This window comes from Mytilus edulis, chromosome 12 (assembly GCF_963676685.1).
Source record: "Mytilus edulis chromosome 12, xbMytEdul2.2, whole genome shotgun sequence".
In the NCBI taxonomy this organism is placed as follows: Eukaryota; Metazoa; Mollusca; class Bivalvia; order Mytilida; family Mytilidae; genus Mytilus; species Mytilus edulis.
The window spans coordinates 31,779,920-31,804,937 of record NC_092355.1 but is presented as its reverse complement, the minus strand read 5'-3'; the positions used below and the strand labels follow the sequence as shown (position 1 = coordinate 31,804,937).

Below are 25,018 nucleotides of genomic sequence, written 5' to 3'. Positions count from 1 at the left end.
AAAATTCCAAAATGATGTCACTTCAACGTCATAGTTCATTCTTTTCACGAAACATGTGTTTTACGAAGTTCACATATTAGTGAATCATTAAATAGGGTTGATAACTATCAGCATTATTTACAATATTCACGTCATAACAAACATATGTAATAGGTACCAAGTTTTTATGAAAACAACGTTCTGTTACACTACTCAAAAATTCAAACTGACATTGGATGGACAGACGGACGAATGAACAGACGGATATATTAACAGACAAACAGATGAACAACAAACCTTGAGTCATAATATCATACTATTAGAGGAAGCAAACAGAACTACTATCGCAGACGTTCCCTAAGTAGATTATTTAAAGGTGGTTGTGGACTGTATACTAGTACTACAATTCAAAAGTTTCGGTGTTGAAGATGTATTAATCACAAGGAACGCGATGATAATAATTTCGCATGCCAGACGCGAGTCAAAATCTTATTTCAGTATATACTATCCCATTGTTTGAACACTGTTGGAAACGATTGACATTAATACAACGTGAGAATTACTGTCAGGTACGTTTATTTTATTTTCCAGTAAAATTTGGCCGAAGAAAACAGTTTTATTTCTTTTTCATAATGTAACTTTTCCTGCACCAATATGCTATGCCTTTTTCTATATAGCAAACATTTCATAAAAGTTTTATTGTGAACTGTATTTGACCATTACAAACGATATGAAAAGTAGAAGGGAGTCGATAGATACCAAAGTGAATTCCCCTAGAGTCTCTAGAAATAATTTTCAATTAAAAAAAAATAAAATCTTAAACTTGTTTCTAAATTTAAAGCCTTGCAGCTTGCCATATCTAACCTCTTGGTCATATCTTTTGCATGTGCTGATGAAGTCTCGTTGTTCTTTTATTTTGGTCTTGTCAAGGATTGTTTTACATCTCTCTAGTATTTAACAAAGAACTAACACGACGGGTTCCGTATACGGTGCAGGAAATGCTTACCCTTCCGGAGCACCTGATTTCACTCCCGATTTTTAGTGGAGTTCGTGTTGTTTCTTATTTATTATTCATGACTGTTGATGTAAATGTCCTTTGGTTTTGTGAGTCTTTGTTTACACCTTGGTTTTGATTGTTATTGTGTTCTTTACCCCAGATAATTGACATCTACAATTACATACCACAGGGAACAAAACTTTAAGCACAAACTTCTGTCGTCATTTCTCCGTAGATTCCTTACCATTGACTGGAAAGAGTTTATTCGCACGGTTTGTATCGTTCTTAATTACACATCAACCAATACGTGAGTTAAGCGTCTGTATCATGCAATCATCTATGTCACGAGACACATAAGGCTGGATGCTATTTTCAAAAGGCTTTCATTTTGAATTGATGAAGCCAACACATTGAATACTTCATGCATTTTGTTTGAGAAAATCCTATTTGAACTTTTGTTGGTTCTACATTTAAATGCCTGTCGTTAGATGAGAGCCAAAAATCAATCATATATTGCTGAATGTTGATTACGTCATATGACTTATCGATTTTCAGAAGTAAAAGGACGGTCGTAATAATATGGCCCATGATCTCTGTACCCTTCCTGAGAACCAAAGATCATCCCGATTGTTTTTGTTTTGAAATTATTCAGATATCGTTACAATTCCTAAATAATGTATACGTATATTCGCATCATTCGGCGGTATTGTCAAACAGTGTCAACACATGAAATCTAAAGTAGTCTTATTTTCTTACGAATGTTGATAAAACAGAGTTGAAATATTAAATTAACATTTTTAAAGTCATTTGGACTTTAATTAAAATCGACAGTATTTAATGACTGTCTATTATTTATTTTTAATTTATTGAACCATAAAATTAATTTTTGACTCTTCACATTGAACAATCCAAGAAGCGGATTATGTAAAATGTGAAGAGTCAAAAATTAATTTTATGGTTCAATAAATTCAAAATAAATTATTGCCATTCATTATAAATAAATTTCTATCAAAAATAAAGCTCAAAGAACTTTTTATATTATTTATATTAACAATTACAACGTACACACATGTTGGCGTATGAATACACAACGTCAGCGGAGTGGGCGTGTCGCCATAAAAATTGACAACATTGAAAATAAAACTAATAGTTTTAACCAATCAGAAGACAGTAAATACACCAAATTTATTTATTCCTTGTTAATACATACAAATGCAGTTTATGTCATGATTTTCATTTAAATATGGGTCGCGTTGGTCATTCGGTGTTTCAGGCTGCAAAAAATGAATATTTCAGGTTTAAAAAAGTTGATTCATTAGTTGTGTTGTGCTAAATGCCTAAAGCAAATTTTAAAAAGTTTCTTCCAGAGGCGCATCTAGGGGGGGGGGGCCTTGGGGTCCCCGGTCCCCTCTTTCGTGAGAAAAATTTGGTTGATTATATAGGGAATCATTGAAACATGACTGGAGCCCCCACCCCCTTAGGAAAAGTTCGCCACTGTCATCTATTACTTTCGTAGTGCTAAATCCCTAACATACCTTTCCTAACCAGCTCATGATTTGTAAAGTTTTTTATACGGAAAGGAAAACTATTGGAATATTGGGAACGAATGAACGTCCGATATAATTATATTTGATTCATATATTACTTAATCGTTTATTTCCTAGATATTACGTATTTCAAATATTATTATTGATAGACGATCACGATCATACGAAAGATAGAAACCATTGAAAAATTGGCGGGAATGATTCTCTCCAGAATTTTTACTTACATAACATTTGTACGTGTTTGGTTTTTTTTAAATATGAATTGATAACATTACAAATGTATTATGTATGTATGTAAGAGTGCATATTGACCCTTTATCGTTCTCGAAAAGTGGAGATTTTGGAAAAATCTGTACTTCTCTATTTTGCTAATAACATTAAAAAGGAACAATAAAGATCTTCCTTCTAAATACTGGATGCCTAAACTTCACAAAAAAACTTATTTAATGATGAGGTATATTCAAGCAATGATGTCATGCAAATGTGGATTCTTAAAAATTTCTAAATATGTACGCCAAAAACTTCAATCACAATCATTTTTGTTCGTAGTAATATCAAAACTCTAGACTTTTCGACGCTTAATGACTACTAGTTAAAAGGTTTTAAATTTAAATTTTACTTAGTCATGTAAATTGTTTTGATTATGGGTTAGATGCAGATAAAAACCAGCGGCAAGCTTACCAAATTTTTTTTTTAGTCTTTTTGGTAAGTTTTTATTCTAATATTACGCATAATCAATTAACAAATTGACTACGTTTACATCGACTCATTAAACAGAACGTTTTGAATAATACTGGGAATTGAAGATACAAATCTTGTTATAGGTTTTAAATAATCAGAGTTTGTGAAAAAGACGCTTATTCTTATATCAAATACACCAATTATGACTTTATTAAAATCCTATATTCTTCTCTTGATCAACATAACTTGTTTTTATGCCCCACCTACGATAGTAGAGGGGCATTATGTTTTCTGGTCTGTGCCTCCGTTCGTCCGTGCGTCCGTTTGTCCATCTGTGCGTCGTACCGTCCGTCTGTGCGTCCGTTCGCCCGTCTGTGCGTCCGTTCGCTTCAGGTTAAAGTTTTTGGTCAAGGTAATTTTTGAAGGAGTTGAAGTCTAATCAACTTGAAACTTAGTACACATGATCCCTATGATATGATCTTTCTAATTTTAATTCCAAATTAAAGTTTTGACCCCAATTTCACGGTCCACTGAACAAAGAAAATGATAGTGCGAGTGGGGCATCCGTGTACTTGGGACACATTCTTGTTATTGGATGATTTGTTTGTATACTCATAGGAAACCTTCTAAAAGTTTTAAGAAAAAAAGACTTTTTCAAGGTTCTTTAATTTCATTTTAAGATATATTGATGATGCAAAGTCACTCAAATAACTTACATTACATTTTATGTTTGGACACAAAATATTTCAGTGAACTTAAAATAAAGGGAACTATTAAACCAAGAAGATCCGATTGATATCTTAATATGTTTTCCAATGTTGACATGAATAGACAACTTCAAATTAGACTAAATGACGAACGTGGTGATTTTAACTTATAAACCAGTAAATCAGCACTATACCCTTTACCCAAATCGTATGGCGTTTACATATATCAATCAATGCGTACAACTCGTCCTTGTTAGGGACGACATCAAAAGTTCAATGAAGGATAAAAAAAATCTTAATTTATATAGTTTTTTTACTGACCCCCCTACCCCCCTCTTAACTTAATTAGGGAACTATTGATTGATCAATACGGATAAATGTTAAATCGATGTCAATTTATACAAAACTTGCAGGAATTTGAACCCACCCACCCCCAAACAATTTGAATAAAGTTTTTTATCCTTCATTGATTTTTTTATGTCGTCCCTTATCATTATATGGTATTCAGATGTTTGTCAACGATACAAATGCAACTCCAATGTAATTTTAAAGCAGAGCAACTGAAATCAACAATAATGAGTATTTACTTATCAAAACAGCTTTCTATTTCTGATTTTTTGGAATTTTTATAAACAGTTAACTATAATAACGATACTTCATGAAAACACAGAAGTGCTGACTAATATGCTTAAAAGATATGAACGAAGTCAATTGTGCAAATATTATTAATGAAACTGTAATGCTTCCGACAATTTGTACTTTTATTCCTTAATTTTGATATTAGAAAAATCATGAAAAATTATTTATAATGCAATATTTCTGCAACCAAAACTTTCAAATAATCGATTTTTTTTCTGTTTAGTTAACGAAAAAAGATGTGCACCATCTGGATACCAGTGAAAGTTAATATGGGTTTTTTTTTAAAGTTTACATGCAACAAAATCGTTTTATAACAAATGATATTTTTCTGTATTTCCATACAACAATTTCACAGTCTCGTTTGTTGAGGAACATCATTGTCTCAATATGTTACAGAGTTTTATCGTGTTGTCACTTTTGTTCGTCTTAATTTTTTCCTTGGAATCAAAAGACGGAAAAGGTAAGATCATTCATTTTTTTTATCATACGATAAGAAAGTATATAATATGAGAAATGTCACTGGGTCATTATATCATTAGTTTACATTTCACAAATGTGTTTTAATAATTACAGTTGTTATCATGGAAGGTTACAAGACGATGAATAAAAATACGAATTGGAGAAATTAAATGAAACAAAAGTTAACAATATGATATCAAATAACATTTTAAAATACTTTGGTTTCGCCATTTTTAGTAATGAGTATCGATTTATCTTGAACAGGCAACATCAATTAACTGCAGTCTTTTACAACTGTCTGTTCTATTCCTTCATGTTAAAATCCAGCTGGTGTAACTGCTTTTACTACATAAGTTCGAAGACTTGTATTTTTGACATTTGCTTATTTCAATATTTGTCTTAAGGAAATAAAAGCATGACCAATTTGGCTTTTGGAAAGAAGTGATGAAATCTTTCTAATCATAGGCATCGAAAGTTAATTGTTTTTGAAATTGTAGGTTTCGGTGTTTCTTAATTGTGAAGAGTGAATGAAATCATGTTCTTAGTATAGGATTAACCTTTTGTCTACGCCTTTTTACAGCTCACACCAAATAGTTTATATGAATGATTTACAAATGCCCCAAAGCACATTTATCAGCTTTAAAGAATTTGTGATGAATTCTGACTAAAAGTTAAATTTTGAAAGAATTAAACAATTAAATTAAATCAATATGAAGTTTTAACGTTATTTGAGAATATTAAAAAAAAACTTCAAATTAATACTTATACAAAACATTTTTTTTTTTAAACAATACAAGACAAAAAAATATATTAATCTTTTTAGCTAAATATACTATTTTAAAATCTCAGATTATTTGAAAAAGGAAATTAGCTAAACTTTGAATATAGTTCAAAAGCATTGGATTCTAATAGTTTCCTGACAAAAAAAAGTAATAACTGCAGTAGCGGATCCAATATTTTTTATAAAAGGGGGAGATGCGCTGACTACAAAATGAGGGTGGCCCGCTCCATTTATGCTTCATGGAATCCCTAAATTATCAACCAAACGTTTCCAATAAAAGAGGGGCGGTGTCTTGTTTCCTTAAATCTTATGCAAAGGATTGTTCTAACAAAGACTTTAAAATAAAATTTAGTTGTAATTCAAATTTTGAATTTATTAATTAAAACTGTACATAAACCAAAAAAATAACTCCTCTCTAAAAAAATGTATATGATTTACATTCAACAGGCTATTATTGGAACTTGGAATTATTTTTAATTATGGAATTAGCATAATTTCTTGAACTTGAAATTTTTAATGAATTCCATGTTTATTTGGTATTTAAATGTTTTGAGTGGTTCATAACACTTTCTATAAAATGTATTTCGTATAGATAGTGTTGTGCGCGGCACAGTACATTCTATTGAAAATGTTCTATCTTATTTGTAATAGAAATTGCTGTGCGCAGCAAAAAACATTAAAGCACAGAATAAACATGGAATTTATTAAAAATTTCAAGAACAATGCAAATTCCATAATTAAAAATAATTCCAAGTTCAAATAATAGCCTGTTTTTCATCCTTACAATCAAGAAACTTTTCTTGCAAGTTCATTGTACTGTTGTGTCATCTAATGTCTAAATCACAATCTTTAATATTTTCCAAAATTAAAAGAAAGTCCTTACATCACTAAAACTTATCCATAAATGAAATAGCTAATAAAGAAAGTCATGCATTAATTGCAAACATTGCACTGACATTGGAACTGATTTTTAAATGGAACCAACCAAGAGATCATTTTATCCTTGAGCACTTTACTATAGTCTAAGTTTGTAAGAGAATGATAATCCCTTTCTTCATTATACTTATTTGCAATTGGATGGGTAATTGAAATAACGTGATATTAACTTTTGTAGATAGGGCTTAAAAAAGTTAACTAAAATGATTAAAAATATCTTATAGGTGCAACAGGTCAATAATAGGTATAAATATGAAGGAAAATAAATATTGACAACAATTTAAATTGAACAGTTACATTGATAATACGAATCTGATTTGGATTGATTAAGAATGTTCCGACACGGCATATGGATGGCACGCAAAAATAACCTAATTTAAAACACATTATCAAATATTGTAATTTCAGGTTTGAGAACATATCGAGAATCAGAAGAGAAGAATAGAGTTGGTGACATTTTACACGAATTACAAGGTAAAATTACCGTTTTCGGTTCCTTTTGTATATTCATAGCTAGTTGTACATCTTTCAAGAAATCCTCTTATGCTAGTTCAAATGTGAAACTATTGTACAACTTTTGCATCACGGATTTTATCGAAGGCTGAACAAAATTGCTTTAGATTTTTTTCTCTTAAATGATCCACTGCTTATCAGAGAGGAGGAAGCTACTAAAGAGATATTTCAAGATGAATATCACTTTTCAACAATATTTCAACATAACACATGCAAAAAATCCTTTGCTATACAAATATAACAATATTCTTTTTAAAAATTAATCTTTATTTTTGAACATTTATACGGATGTTTTATCTTCTATCTTAAAACGCGTAACAGAAGTTTTTTTTATTATTTTATGTTATTATTTTCGCTTAATTTATCCATCGTGACATGCATGTAATAAGTTCAGATGTGGGGGTCTATTTCTTCAATTTTGAGTTCCAAGTCGGAAGTATGACAGTTGTTTTCAATTCGTATGATGTGTTTAAGCTTTAAATTTTTCCATCTGATATCCGAGGCTTGCGTTCAAGGTTGCTTCATTAATATATTACACTAAGTGTGTCATATGATAAAAAAGCTATTCTTTAAACAAATTTGTCACAAATATCATTCCATTAACGGAGGTTGTTTAAACTCAAATACAAAGCATTAAATAAAAAAACATTCAAAATATTTAAATTAAGTTTCCAACATTTTAATTAAAACAAAATAAACGCTATAATTTGATTTCTTACAGAAACATCATAACTATTTTTATTTATAGGAATATGTTTGCATGAAAAAGACAGAGACGTTGCACAACTGAAGAAAGATACACAATTTATACTCAAAAGTAAGTATATGATAATTTTACATGTGTATATGATTTTATTTTTTTTACTTTTAAAATATCTTGTAGAAAACGCCTAGTTAAAAGATTTTGAAAATGAGAAAGGATCAATAAAATAAAATTTGAGCTACCATCAAAATATAGGCAAGATAATGACAAAAATTAACACATGGCATTTAAAGGAAAACAAGCAGTCTTTCTGAATAGACTGGCACCTACAAACAAATGTACATTAAATCAACCGAAAAAAGACAGCGATGGTAGCACCATAAGCGCAGGCTAAAACTGTTTACCGCTAATGAAAAAAATTAAAACCAGAGCAGCACAACGAGTGTATTATTGAACTAGGTACTAATGACCCCCTGGAGCACATGAGTTTGGCCCGATTTGTGGTCAGTTTTGTGTTAATCAGTCGTTAATACCGAACTCATCAAACATACCAGAGTTAAAATTGTATTCACAAGACGTGCGCTTAAGTTACAAATTAACTATAACAAGCACTGTTATACATTATAATTGTTTTTCTGATGCTTCCTGATTTGCAATTGATCCCTTTGCCATGGTTGCATAGTTGCTTTTTTGACATACAACCATACAAAAACTTTGGAATACCAAAATCACTCATTCTCACCATTTTCGTGATAAATAACAAGTAGGGAAATGCCTAGTTTAATAATCACGTATGTAAAACAAATTGTATCAGATTAAAAGGGATTACTGTATTTGTGTTATATTCAAATACTGTCTTTTGAATAGATATTGCCGTGTATAAAGATGTAATAAAGATGAACAAACTGTTGAAAAAGGATATAACATGGATCTTAGAAGGTCAGTATAATTGTGTAAGCGTTACATATACATATAAAATTGAGAATGGAAATGGGGAATGTATCAAAGAGACAACAACCCGACCATAGAAGACACAACAGCAGAAGGTCACCAACAGGTCTTCAATGTAACGAGAAATTCCCGCACCCAGAGGCGTCCTTCAGCTGGCCCCTAAACAAATATATACTAGTTCAGTGATAATGAACGCAATACTAATTTCCAAATTATACACAAGAAACTAAAATTAAAATAATACAAGCAAATGTAGAAAAGTCAATATATTTTCCTTAGAGGTTTATACATAGGAAAAGTAAATCAACAAATTGAAATATTACATCTGAGCAAACGTAAGGAAATCTCTTGCACTAGAAATAGAAACAGTGTTAGGCTGTGGCTAATGAAAAAAATGTTATAACTAACACTACTGACTACCCATTAACTGAAATAGTAACAATTTTTATTATAACCCGAAATGTATCAGCAGTCTTGTAGCAAATCATTCGATACTTTCACAAATATATTTTTATTATTAAAAACAATTTGGGATTAGCTCCATCCTACAGCCATGATTTCTTTCATTTTTCTGGTTTTTGCTTAATAAAATGATGACTATTAAACAGTGGTATACTAATGTTGCCTTCTTTATCCCAACTCCATCCCTTATTATGTTTTCTCCTATTTGCTTTATCAGCTCTTCGACGTGTTCATATAATTTCAAGCTAATATCTTATGAAATTATATGCTAGCATCCGGTGTAAACAATCGGTAGTGTTAGTGTTATTCATCAGACACCATATTAATATTTAGTTGCGAATGTAAGTTAGAGAAAATGTTGATGGTTTACAACAGAGGGGAAAGATACCAAAATATAAAAAGAAGACGATGTGGTATCATTGACAATGAAACAATTTTCCCGAAGGTTCGAATGACACAAAAGGCTATTTAAGTTCAGAGATAAAACAAACTGGAAATATCACAGTAAGAAAATATAAGACTAACAACACAGCATTCAACTCCAAATGTGTCTCCCGTCGTTGTGAAAAGAGGACGGAATTGTGGTAACAACAATGGGAACAATATAAAAAAAAATAAACATTTCAGTAGACAGGACTGGATATACTCAAGTCGTTGATGTAGAGGCTTTATATCAGGAATTTGTTAAAAAAAAAGGCAATGCAATGTGTTAATGTAAATTTACTTCTCAACAAAAGGCATACACAAGCATGCTTAAATTAAGTAATAACGAATCAACAGATTTGGCTAACAAATTGCATATTAATTTTATAGAGTCTCGTGGCGAAAAGGAAATTTCAAGGATAGTCAGGCTGTTAAAACGTGAAGTCAAAGGTAAATAGAACACATTGATATGTATTGTGTCAATATGTATTTTTTTATTACAGTGCATGTTAAAAAAATTGGAGAACACAGAAAAGGAAAATTTAGATTATTCAATTGCTTATTCTGATACCTTTGATAACTATTTAAATATGAAAATAAATATTGTTACGTTCAATAGAGATGTTTGTGTCTATCAAATATATAAAACTGTCGTGAATATAAATTGCAGGGATATGTATAGGGTCTGCAAGGGACTGCGCTGAGATTAAGAAATATAAAGCAACCTCTGGTGTCTACGAAATATTCCCTACGAAAACAGAAGGAGTAAAAGCTTATTGTGACATGGATACAGACGGTGGAGGATGGACAGTACGTTCTTTTTCAAATATAATATAACTACATTAGATGTATGTTTCATTCTTATGCGTTATTTTGATTGGCCAGCAGCAATCTCGCGTCATTTTTCATTTTAAAATGAATTGAAACATACATGATGACACACGTTTCCAAAATAAAGTGCATATTCAAATACAAGGAAAACAGGATAGGAATAGTGTTTTCATGACCATAGCGAAAAAAAATGTAATAATAAGTATTGAATGCTTCATTAAGTAATTTCATAGGGTTGTAAAAGCGTTGACCGTGCGTACATTTTTAGAATGATGCGTTATCGCGCTTATGGAAAATGTATTTCGGTTAACGCTTTAACAACCCAATGACATAAAGAAGCATTCAATTATCACATCAATTTATATCAAATTTTTCTCATCAGGCTCACTAAGAAGTCTGTTTCTAAACTAAAAATGTGTATTATGCTATGAGTATGAATTATACAATAGAATGCAACATAAATTAAGTGCGAGCGATTCGAAGCAAAGGAAAATAACCTGCTAAAGTCTTTCGATATTGTACGTTTTTAAAAGACTACATAAAGAGTTAAAATATACATTGTTTTACAGTGAAGATTCAGTATACTAGTAAACATTGAATAACTGTGTATCATAATTTATATATACAACTCGTCTAAACATCAACCCAACAATGTTAGATCTGTAAATTTGCTTTTGCAAATTTTTGGTTCTTCCCTCGCCAAGATTCGAACCCATGCTACTGTGCTACTGTGATATCGTGACACCAAATCGCCTGCACTGCAGCCGTCCCGCTAGACCACATGACAACCTGGGCTACAGTTAATTTGTATAGTCAGTGATTATGTAGAATCCCTAAAATTTTCAGGGATTATGTAGAATCACTGGCTAGTTTAGGGGTTCTATATAATCACTAAAATTTTCAGGGATTATGTATAATCACTAGAAAAAATGTCAGTGATTAACATAATAACTGAAATGAAGAAATAGTTTTATTTATAAAGAAAATGAATAAAAGTCAAATATTTTTTTCTATAAAATCATAATAAAACATCATTAAAAACATTATTTGTAAAATGTTAAGGACAATATATCAAAATGATAACCCAATTTGTTTTTTAATTTTAACATGTTTAAGCACAATATATTAAAATGTTTAACACAATATATAGAGAATAATACATGGCAAAATCCGTATCGCATGCTGTATCACCACGAGAAACCAATATCAGTCCCGAGGGCCGAAGGTCCCGAGGGCTTATATTGGTTGAGTAGTGATACAACATGCGATACGGATTTTGCCATGTATTATTCTGTTTATCATATATATTGACAGACTCAGGTTCATGGAATATCCGGTGTGGTTTTTTTTTAAATCTTCCGGAAATATAAAGAAGAAAAGAAAATATGATTTTCCTGTATTTTTTCAGCTAACTTTTTTTTTACAGACTTCCTTATTTGCTGAATATCCACATCGTAATGTCCTCTATAACCCTATCACATTCTCAATATACTTTTAAGGTAGATAGGGTGTCTTCTGCCATCTTGGATTTTGAAATACCAGAAAACAAGGTCTATATCTTTGATAAAATGTGCAAATTTTGAGACAAGTAGGTAATTCATGTGCAAGATTTTTCATTATAATATAGAATATACAATGTTTTATCATATTTATGGTTGTATTTTACCATTAACCGAATACTTTTGTTTGATTCAATTTTTTCCAACTTTGCCAAATAAGGGGCGATAACTCAAATGCAAGGGCAGATAATTCAGATTGTGTTATTTTTACAATAGAATGTGTTAGGAATTTACCCATTTTATTATGTAGCAAGAAAACGAGTTCGGTGACCCCCATTTTTCTTTTTCTTATCTGAAAGAATAATATTGCAGCCATCTTCTCATATTTTATCGAAAAATTCTATGGTGTAGTTTTCGTTTTAATGAGGAAAATTGAGTTTCCCATGCATATTCTATACTAAATCTGATAATTTTGCACAACCTTTAGTGTGAAAATAAGTCCGGTGACCCATTCTTTTAATTAATATTTCGAAACAAGCAGGTTATAAACTACATTTTGGCAAATTATCAAAAAATTCTATGGATTATAATTTAGACACCCCATCTACCTTAAGACCATGTATTTAAACAATTCTCTAAGTAAACGATACTGTCCTGTCATTTCAACTTCATGTGGAGCAGGATCTGCTTACCCTTCCGGAGCACCTGAGATCACCCCTAGTTTTTGGTGGGGTTCGTGTTGTTTATTCTTTAGTTTCCTATGTTGTGTCATGTGTACTATTGTTTTTCTGTTTGTCTTTTTCATTTTTAGCCATGGCGTTGTCAGTTTGTTTTAGATTTATGAGTTTGACTGTCCCTTTGGTATCTTTCGTCCCTCTTTCTTTAATAAAAAAAAATATAAAAATTATTACCAAGTAACAACATGACTGATTTATACTAGTTGAAATGGATAGGACATTTTTTTAGTGGGAACAGCATCTGGACGTCATAGATCAAACGTTGACGTCATTCGATTGATGACGTAACGCCAGGTATGTGATACGGGGTATGCGATACAGGATAGGTGATACAGACTGGGGAAAAAAACTTTATTAGATATACATAATTGCTGTATTTTGTACTTAATATATGATAAATTAAAATAATATGCTTCACATCTGTTTTTACAACAATATCCACATTTTGAAAAACCTTTTCCTTCACATATCGAATAAGATTTTACGACATGCCTAAGAGAAATAACGTGTTCAGTAAAAACATCTGAAGGGTATTCCCAAAAAAAGGGAATTAGCAACCCCAAACTGGTTTCAGCAAGATACCATGTTTTGTGGCCAGACACAGAACAATTGCCATTAAGTTTTTGGGGTTTCCCTTTCTTTTTTCACTCCATGGAATAGCTATGAGAATATTACACCAAATGTCAGCTTCCTCTAAAATTTTGTTTTATTTGTCAGTTTGAAGTTCATGTTCATTTGAACAAAAACCAACAAAAACCTACAAAACAGATGTTCCATAATCTTCTCATAATCTTCTTCAACATTTGTTTAACGACGTACCACAAATAACATGCTCTGTAGATTTACAAATGTAACATGAATATCCATATGATGCTGGCTTTTAAGAAACAAAAAATACATGTAACGTTATCCCTATAAAGGGAATGTTAATATCATTAATTTTGAAGTCTTCAACTGTATCTCGAAACCCTGTGTTGGTTATTTCTTTTAAATCATCCTCTGTGTTTAAAAGCAAAATTATTTCATCTGGCAAGGAATATGAAAGAAAAAAATTATAACTTGTCTATAATAAAAAAAATTATCAAACAAAGGATCCATAAGTTATTGATAATCCCTGAAATCATATTAGGGAATTTGTAGAATAATTATTACAATGTTCAGTGATTATGTAAAATCACTGTTCATTTTAAGGGATTACATATAATCACTAATGATATTCGTGATTCTACATATTCCCTGAAAAGCAGTGATTCTACATAATCCCTGATTATACAAATTCACTGTAACATATACAAAGTAAATCTGAAAACATAAATTAACTTTAATAATTGTTTTATTGAGAATATTGATAACAGACAAGTTCAAAACAAACATTGACAAAGTGTTCTCTTAACATACCAAATATGTCAAAGTTTCATTAACGGTTGCAAATTATATCTATATGTAACAAATCCCATTAAGAATATGAAAAACCCTTATCTACATACATAAAACTTTGATGCGTATGGTTACGTCTTTATGCTGCTATATAAGACACACATAAGGCGCGTTAGCACTCGTCTCAGTTTACTTTAAAAAAAAAATATACAAGTATTAAATCCTTCAAAAAGATAACTCAGCAAGATCTTTCGAATGCGACACTCATTTATTGTCATGATATATATATAAAAAAAAAGAAGAAGTGGTATGATTGCCGATAAGACAACTCTTCACAACAGACCAAAATGACACAGAAATTAACAACTAGGTAGCCGTACGGCCTTCAATCATGAGCAAAACCCATACCGCATAGTCAGCTATAAAAAGCTATAAAAAAGCTATAAAGTTATTATCATTAGTCATGTTAGTGGCCAATACATAATAGCTCTCAGTTTACTGATGATGTGTATACTAGTATCAAAACTTTAAAGAGACAGCATACAATAAGATATTCTAAACGACATACAGATTTTTTTAAATCTGATTTTCCGAATTCTCTGACATTTTGTAAATTGCAGTTGTTGGCAAAATATCGATAGGAATGAGTTTCATCACATGGTTGGATATATTGCTTTTGCTTGATATTCTAGTTTCAATGTCATTATCTTATTAATTCATTGAAGATTATCCAGAAAAGGTATGACGATTCTGTTAACTTCCAGAGAACTTGGACAGAATGCGAAAACGGGTTCGGTTACGTCAATGGAGAATATTGGCTTGGTATGTATACTTAAAGCATATAACAAATAAGTATTATAACATATGATAGTAGTTCGCTTATTATAGTTGATGCGTTTCCCTCAGTTTTAATTTGTAACCCGGATTTGTTTTTTGTTTTGTTTTTTCTCAATCGATTTATGAATTTCGAACAACGGTATAAAACTGTTGCCTTTATTTATATGATTACAGCGTCTGCAAAGTCAATTCTCCCGACCAACTTTTTTAATTTATAATAAGCGATTTAAATAATTGGATATATTTCTGGTATAAAAATATCAAATGATCTTCCCTAACTTTCACTAGTGTGAAAAATAAATATGCATTCATGTAGCAATCTTGTAACCCCAAACAGGTGACATGTTCTGATTTAATTTTTATTTGAAATGTTGCCATTAAGACTATCATTATCAAATTATTATAAACAATCTATAAAGTTCATCAATCAATCGAACGTTAGCGCTTGTCATTTACTCAAAACTATGTTTCAATCGTAATATGAAAACACATTGCGTATAAGTTATACGTCTTTATTTAGGCAACAGGCATATTCATCGTTTGACGACCAGTGGTACATACGAGCTAAGAATAGATCTCACTGATAAAAACAACAAAAAAAAGTATGCTAAATATAAAACATTTGTTGTTGGAGATGCAACATCTCAGTACAAGCTGACGATTGGTGGTCATAGCGGCGATGCAGGTAAGACAGTTGTTGTTAACAATGCAGCATCATAACTCAAGCTGAATATAAACAGAATATAATAATTATCTCCTTACAATATTGTTATTTAATAAATACGTTTCTTCCAATTGAATTACGATCATATATATATATAATTTCTTGTCGAGTTTCGCTTTAATTTCAGTTTTTTTATATTATCATTTCTTCATCACTTGTATTGTGTTTGGGATTTTTAAATGTTCTGGCCTCGTGCATTATGGCAGAGACTTATATTGTCAACATGCACAATAGTCAGTATATTTTGAATCCTAAGCATACAAATTATATAAAGAAATTTTCCAATAGAATAAATTTTCATCACTGACTGACTCAGCAAAAGCAGCTTCTTGTAGAAGTAAATAAACTACACATAGAACGATGAACTTAAAGATGCAAATGCACTAAAGGTAACATACATTACATACGGGAAAATGTGCGCGTATTCAGTGCAAATGATATCGTTAGCATTTATACAGGTTTTTATGTGTGATTATAACGTATAACATATTTCAATTTCAGGAGACTCGTTGATTTACAGCAACGGAATGAAATTCAGTACTGTTGACAGGGATAATGATTTACACAGTTCCAACTGCGCCAAAAGTAATGGACCATGGTGGCTTAAAGGCTGTTCTTACAGTGCTCTAAACAGCCCATCTAGAAATAACTGGTATTGGCATGAAATAAGTGGTCATTACGTGAAGACGTCGGTGATGATGATACGGAAGATTTAGATATAATAAAATATTTACCTATTCCTTTTATGAATTATTTCGTCATGTTGGTATTTTAAGAAAGATACAGCTTTTGCTATGCAAGCATTTCATCATGTATTAATATAAATCATGAAGGAGTGGATTTAAAAAAACAACCTGATCGAATTATTATTTATTTTAATACTAACAAGAAAACAGTTGTTTTTCATTCGTTCGATGTGTTTTGGCTTCTGATTTTGCCATTTGATATGTGACTTTCCGGTTTGAGTTTTCCTTGGAGTTCGATGTTTTTTGTTTAACGATTTTCTTCATAACCGTAAATAATTTTACTATTACCTCAACTCAAATTCAGGCAGGATCTCTTAAAAAGGTACACTTTAAAATCGAACAAAAATTCAATGCAACATAATGTGACTATAAACATGAAATCGGGTCAGATTTATTGGCGGTTTCTAAGATTTTGATATTGTTTTGCTTATTTCAATCCAGGTTGTCAAGTGATAAAATACAAATAGTTTTATTTAACATAGAATGGACATCATTGCGTAAGACTCGGGTCATTTTTTTTTTATTTCTAAAACTTTATGGTAGGTTTTTGTTTGCTTATATGATGGTTTATAGTTATACTGTTATTGATTTCTGTCATTTTCATTCGCATTTAAAAATAGAAAAACCGCTATAAATCCGAGTTGGTTGACGGGGAAAAAAATTTGGAAATAGATTTATGGATTGATTGAATGATTGGTTAATCATAATAATTGATTATTGGTGTTGTAACGCCTCTTATATTTAGAACCTTTCTTTTCTACCTCAGGAATAGATTAACTAAGCTGTAATTGGCGAAACTTTTAGGATTTTTGTTCCTCAATGCTCTTCAACTTCGTACTTTATTTGGCCTTTTTAACATTTTTGGATTCGAGCGTCGCTGATGAGTCTTAAGTGGACGAAACGCGAGTCTGGTGCAAAGATAAATGTTCAATCCTTGTATTTATGATGAGTTTATTTATTATACGCACCACTTTTTGGCTATTTTGTTTTATTAGTGGTGGCCCGGTGTTCCCGGAGAAAACCATCGACCCTCGAAATTGTAGGTTAACCACACTTAATAAATTCTTAATATTTTAATCGATCTGTAAATTGATGAGTCTTGTTGTTTCCAAATTTATTCAAGACAACTAATGCTTTCCGAAACTGATTTATAGTTTAACAATTGACACGTACGTCTAAGCGTTTTTGTAAAATATGTATGGGAACAATCATATTACTAATAGAAGGTGTTCGTTATAACGTTGAGGACTGCTGCATGATGGTGAGTTTTTATATATGTTTTTGTTGAATAGTTGCTGTCTCAATGATGAATAATCTTTTTAAAACAAAAAAGTTTTCTTGTTTTAATGTAGATAAGACCGTTGGTTTTCCCGTTTGAATGGTTTTACACTAGTAATTTCTGGGGCCCTTTATAGCTTGATGTACGGTGTGAGCCAAGGCTCCGTGTTGAAGGCCGTACCTTGACTTATAATAGTTTACTTGTATAAATTGTGACTTGGATGGAGAGTTGTCTCATTGGCACTCATACCACATCTTCCTTTATCTATAAACATTATCTGATTTGATGGATGATTACGAATAAAATGTGGTCAGTCAATAGTTTTATCACTCGTTTTACCGGGGGTTTTGGGTGTGTTGTTACACCAATGTTGCAGCTTGTTAAGGAGGCAAATAAAGGCAACAGTAGTATACCGCTGTTCGAAATTCATAAATCGATAGAGAAAAAACAAATCCGGGTTACAAACTAAAAGTGAGGGAAACGTATCAAATATAAGAGAACTACGACACAACAGAAACACAACACCAAAATGTAACACACACAGAAACGAACTATAATGTAACAATGGCCATTTTCTTGACTTGGTACAAGGAAAAGCGTTTGAAATCATGTAGAACTCACCACATTCGATAAGTTCCTGTTCAAAGTCAGTAGTCGCAATTCAGTGATAGTGGGGTTTTTTTCAAATTTGTATATAAATCAAGCCGTTCATTTTCTTGACTTGAAATGGTTTACATTTCGCTTTGGCCTTTTATGGCCATTTGATAGCGTATGTTGTACGGTGACCTTATTCTACTCTGGTATAAAGTTTTCTTATTGAAACCATATCACACCTTTCTAATTAATATCAAAACATATTGTAATGAAGAAATAGAAGAACATAAGTTGGAGAGAAAAGTAAAATAACAAAAATACCGACCTCCAAGGAAAATTCAAAACGGAAATACCCTTATCAAATGCCAAAATAAAAAGCTCAAACACATCAATCAAATGGATAACAACTATCGTATTCCTAACATGGTACAGATTTTTTTTAACATGTTTTTTTTAAATTCTGAAAAAAGGGCACAATTATATACATGTATATGAAATGAGTAAAACAAACTGCTTCTGCCGTACACATTACATCATACGTCATAGCACCATACACTTTCTATCATTGCACCATAGGCCACAGATGCACCAAATTGTAAATAAGTCAACTATGCAGATGCAGCATTCAAGAAGTTAAGATCGTTTTATGTATTGTTTATGAGTTTTATTACATTTGGTTGGTGGCAATCTAAAGTTAAAGAACGGAAACGGCAGATTTGATAATTTCAAGCTCAGTCACTGTTGCTGCGAATATAGATGTGTCTTTAAAAGCTTCAATTTGATTTCTCGACAAATATCTAGTTTAAACTTCTACACTCGCGGTTCAAATGCGGTACCCAAATTCTTCAGGTTCAATAATTACCCCTAAGTAGATATAGGAAGATGTTGTATGAGTGCCAATGAGACAACTCTCCATCCAAAGTCACAATTTATAACAGTAAACCATTATAGGTCAAGGGACGGTCCTTAACACTGTGCCTTGGCTCACACTGAACAGTAAGCTATAAAGAGCGTCAAAAAAGTACTTGTGTAAAACCATGCAAACTGGAAACCTAACGGTCTAATCTATATAAAAATTCGAAAAACACCTGATTAACCACATCAACAAACGACATATACTGAACATCAGATTCTGGACTTATTAAATTATAATCCTGATACCTTTGATAACTATTAGTACAGGTACAACCAATTGCAGCGGGTTGAAACGTGTTAATGGTACCAAGCCTTCACCCTTAATTGAAACAATAGTGTAACATCACAACATAGAAAGACACACTATGACATATCAATTTGGAGTGACTTAACTCTATCAAAAGAATGAGCTAAGATATTTCGAGGATCAGTTGAGGCACGATAAAACTGAGAAATTGATATACAGACAGTATCCCACACAGTCAGGTCAGATACTTTCTCGTTCGTTTTCTTGATAAGAAATTCGGATTATATCTGTTGACCAGACAACGCACGCTTCATATCACGTATCATTGGTATTTCAACGTCTGCGTCATCCTGATTGTCATTTGGACCAATTTCTATATTTTTATCAGAAAAAAGTCAAATCACAAAAAAACTGAACTCCAAGAAAAATTCAAAACGGAAAGCCCTAATCAAATGTCAAAATCAAAAGCTTAAACACATCAAACGAATGGATAACAACTGTCATATTCCTGACTTGGTACGGGCACTTTTTTATGTAGATTGATAAGTAGAAGTATAAAGAAAGGCAACAGTAGTATACCGCTGTTCAAAACTCATAAATCCATGGACAAAAAACAAAATCGGGGTAACAAACTAAAACCGAGGGAAACGCATTAAATATAAGAGGAGACCAACGACACAACACTAAAATGTAACACACTCAGAAACGGACCAAGCATCAGACAAAATCCCACGAGAATAACAAATATTAAAAGCGAAAAAAAGTACAAAGTTGTACCGCACTGAAGATCAAAAGTTGAAAAAGGCTGTGTCAAATACGGCTATGTTTTTATGCTTGGGATAAGAACATCCCTATTATATAGAACAATTAATACTATTGCAAACAGTAAATTGTATCAAAAAATTCATATAGCAATTAACTATAATATATATATTTCCAGTTTGTTATGAATCCAACTTCAAACGTAAATTATCGTACAGGAAACGCATTAAATATAAGAGGAGACCAACGACACAACACTAAAATGTAACACACACAGAAACGGACCAAGCATCAGACAAAATCCCACGAGAATAACAAATATAACATCAAAACCAAATACATGAATTTGAGATAGACAGGTACCGTGACACGTCTTATCGCAATGTGAAATTACACTCAAAAATAAGAGAAAACAAACGACACAACGTTAAAATGTAACACACACACAGAAACGAACAATAATATAACAATGGCCATATTCCTGACTGGTACAGGACATTTTTAAAGGAAAAAATGGTGGGTTGATCCTGGTTTTGTGGCATGCCAAACCTCGCACTTTAATGACAATGTTAAATATAACATTGAAATGACAACATAATATTACAGGACTACAATACAAATAAATAGGAGAACGTATTAGACAAAGAAACACATGATTAATGAATAACAAAAAGCATCAGGTTTAAAATTCAATACGTCAAAAACGCGCATCGTCCACACAAGACTCACCAGTGACGCCCAGATATAAAAGATCGAAAGCGAAAAAAAGTACAAAGTTGTACAGCACTGAAGATCAAAAGTTGAAAAAGGCTGTGTCAAATACGGCTATGTTTTTATGCTTGGGATAAGAACATCCCTATTATTTAGAACAATTAATACTATTGCAAACAGTAAATTTTATCAAATGAATATAACAGATATACATAATGAAACTGAAGTATTAACTCATTACAGAAAACAAACACGAACACATAATGAAAAGACCAACACAGAATAGACACACCCGACTCAGTCCAGGCCTCAACGCAGTAAATTGTGAAAATGACGTCACATACGATGGTGAAAAGGCATTAAAAATTACGTCACATTTGAATTTATGAAATTTCTGAAACATCAGAAGAATGACGTCGCATATGAAAAACTATATCTCAAAAGTAAGATAGAATTAGGATTGATTAAAGATTATAATAGAACTAAATACTGATATTGCATTTAAACACAATGCATATTGCAATACTTATTAGTAGCAATTAACTATAATATATATATTTCCAGTTTGTTATGAATCCAACTTCAAACGTAAATTATCGTACAGATTACGTTGACCAAAATTAAAACTAATAAATGACGGCGGTGATTAATTTTTCTTTCCATAACACATAAATATAACAGAAAAAACGTCAACACATTTGACAAAATCCGATGAGAATTACAAATATAACATTAAACATTTAAACTAAATACATGAATATGGGATAGACAAGTACCGTAACACGTCTTATAGTAATGCAAATTCACACTCAGCAAAACAGTCACAATCGGGAATAAGTCACGTTTGGTAATCAAAAGATTATACGACATAATGACAAACCACAATCTACCATGTGGTAAAAATGTCCTTAGCTAGTTTGGTTAAAGACACATCGTATGGATCCACCAATTCGTGATGGTGTCCATAAAATTTACGGAGTGTCAATTTTAATCTGTCCTCCTCATAACTTTGTTGGAGTAGTTTCTGCGTAAGGAGCACACTCCTGTATATGAAGTCCGTATAGTGTGAACAAGCACGTGAATAGCGTATCAATCGTGATATGTAAACACCATACGAAGGGGCAGATGGTATGTTATTGCTGAGAAATGGGAAATTGATAATTGGGAAGTTGAAATCGTCCCGTTTGTCATAGATTTTCGTGTGATGTCGTCCATCTACGTCAATATTGAGGAAAAGATCAAGGTATGAAGCAGTCCTTCTAGTATCAGTAGTATCCTTAATTTCAAGTTCACTGGGATATATGAGATGTAAGTATTGGCTGAAGTATGGGTTATTCAATGATAGAACATCATCAATATATCGGAAAGTAAAATTAAAGAATTTCGCAAGGTGCTTTTTCTTTTTGTCTTTTAGAAGGTTCTGAATGAATTCTGCTTCATACGAGTACAAAAAAAAATCAGCCAACAGGGGTGCACAATTAGTACCCATTGGAATACCGATTGTCTGTTGAAATATAAATCCTCCAAACTCAACAAATATATTGTCGATCAAAATGTCCAGCATTTTGATAATATCATCTTCAGTATATTTTCTGGAAGATTCAGTGTGATTCTTCACTGGGACCAAATTCTATTGTACTTTCAGAATTTATTGGCATGCATGCATTAATTATATTTTCTGTCTCCATCTGGGTATTTTCGTATTTTGTAAGTAAGGTTTATAATTGTAATACTAACGGGAGCGATTGTGCTTGATTTCATATGATAAAGACATAATCTTTCAGTCAGTTTAATTGAGGTCTGGAGCTGGCATGGCAGTAACTGCTAGTAGTCATTTAATAAATGTATCATTGTTATTTTGCTTATTTTTTTTTATTTTTTTACTATTTCATCGGACTCGGACTTCTTTTAAACGGAGTTTAAATGTGCTTATTGCTGTGCGTTTGCTTGTTCTACTTTGGCTAGAGGTGTAGGGGGCGGGGTTGAGATATAACAAAACAAGTTATGATATAATGTTTTTCTTCGCAAATCAATAAGCTAAAAGGTCTGGATGGTGTCGATTAATTCTTCATTCTTCGATAATTCTACATATTTTCTTTTTTCTTTATTTTTTTGCTCATTATTATTCATTTTGTATTTTAGCACCCTATTATTCCCTCATCTTTTTTGTGTGCATACTTTTATAATTAGCTATTCTTTAATAAATTTTGTGTACCATTTTCTGCCCTTTTTGTACATTATTCTCTATTCTGTAAACCCAATTCAGACCCTCATACATTTCTCGTTGACTATTGTAAGCTATCCTTTGTTGACAGAATACGAAGAATAAAAACACAGGAAAAATCGAGGACAAGTAAAGTGGGCAATATTGTTTATTTTCCAAAATTCACACTGGTTTTTTCACGTTAAATTATTGACTCTGTTCCGTTTGTAAAAGGAATTATTTATATTACATCGTTGTTTGGTTGGGGTTTTTGTGTGTGTGTTTTTTTGGTTATAACTTTTGTTCACTGACCATGTTCTCACAAGTTTTTTTTTCATCTATCTTTGTTTAATTTAGATTTGGTGCATTGTTCTGATAATGTGTCGGCTTTAAGGATGTACTTAGGTGAGGTTTTGGAATTTGTGTCAAATGTTCGGACTCCTTCGTGTTTTTCCATACAATACAATGTAAAATATTTTGCCCCATAACACCAATTTATTTTTTCATATAAGACCTAATAGCTCATGAAAGGTCTTTTACCAAAATTTTAGAAGGTTCCTAATTTTCTTTCTTTTGTTTTGAGACCTAATAATACCAATACAAATATAAGGTAAAAGTCCGAGTCAGCCTTTTCCCGCCATATTTTAAATCTCAGATATCTCGAAAAGGAGGTCCATGACCTATCAATATTTTTAGCTAATTTTTATCCTTAATTGATGCTCCACCAGCTTATAGTATCAATTTTAACTTCTTAATCTATTAATTTTCACCTTAAGTGATATCTCTCGTCCAATAAACAATTGCCTTGATAACACAATGTTTGCCCTTAGATTTGTGTTGCTGAGTGACTAATAAAGTCTCTTGTATGGACAGTGTATTATTTACAAATCATTTTGTACATACACGGTAACACCTTCCCAATTTATTTCTGCATTTTTAATGCATAAAATAGGAAATAGGAGTGAAATTAAACCATTACACCATACACAATAGCACCATATACTTTCTACCATTCCACCATAGGCCACAGATACACCCATTTGTAAATAAGTATACTACAACATACAGATGCAGCATTCAAGAAGTAAAGATCGTTTTGTGCATTATGTATTTTGTAAGTTTTATTACATTTGGTTGAGGCAACCTAATGTTGAAGAACGGAAACGGTAGAAAAATTGTGGCTTGAATATAAAGGAAAATGAGTAACTTGGTCATGTTAGAAAATGTAAAAACGAGAACACCAGAAGCTGTTACATTGAATTAAAGTCCTCCGCATCATACATGTGTATCAATATTTAGAGTTAGCTCAAGAAGTTTTGTATAATTTTGATATAATTTGTCCTCAACGTAGTACACTAAACTGTAAAAGTCTTTTTCTTTTATTCGCAGTGTTCTAAAGAAATGTACTTCAAATCAATTGCGTCTTGATGAAGTTATCGGCATTCGTGACAGTTCAGCCAATTCCGTATACAAGGAGAGATCGGAGTCATCCAAAGTTTTCCTATTGGCGTTTTGGGAAAACGGTACTATTTTACATTTTCCCAGCTTTAGGTTGATAGAGATATTCACGTTAGGAGCGCTGTGATTGTATGTAAGGGTATACTGTATTTTTTACTATCTATGAATAACTGCAGTGTGTATATTCACAATATAAATTTTGAAACCTATTGAAATACTTTCTAAAGGATTATTCGATAAGACTTCCAAAATTTCATAAATTTGGTGTAAAATGACGGTGGGCATGGATAAAATAAACAAGCTCCGTTGGAAGTTGGTCA

General features: G+C 31.7%; 1 protein-coding gene across 1 annotated transcript; it reads left to right on the top strand.

The window, feature by feature from the left end:
- Positions 1 to 4,896: 4,896 nt before the first annotated feature.
- LOC139498264 (fibrinogen-like protein A) lies at positions 4,897 to 16,523 on the top strand. Its single transcript, XM_071286631.1, has 9 exons — positions 4,897 to 5,010; positions 7,135 to 7,200; positions 7,988 to 8,056; positions 8,810 to 8,881; positions 10,169 to 10,228; positions 10,449 to 10,588; positions 14,948 to 15,044; positions 15,580 to 15,744; positions 16,285 to 16,523. Exons 1-9 carry the CDS (start codon positions 4,938 to 4,940, stop codon positions 16,497 to 16,499), a joined length of 957 nt encoding a protein of 318 aa, XP_071142732.1. The 5' UTR covers positions 4,897 to 4,937; the 3' UTR covers positions 16,500 to 16,523.
- The last annotated feature ends 8,495 nt before the right edge of the window (positions 16,524 to 25,018 follow it).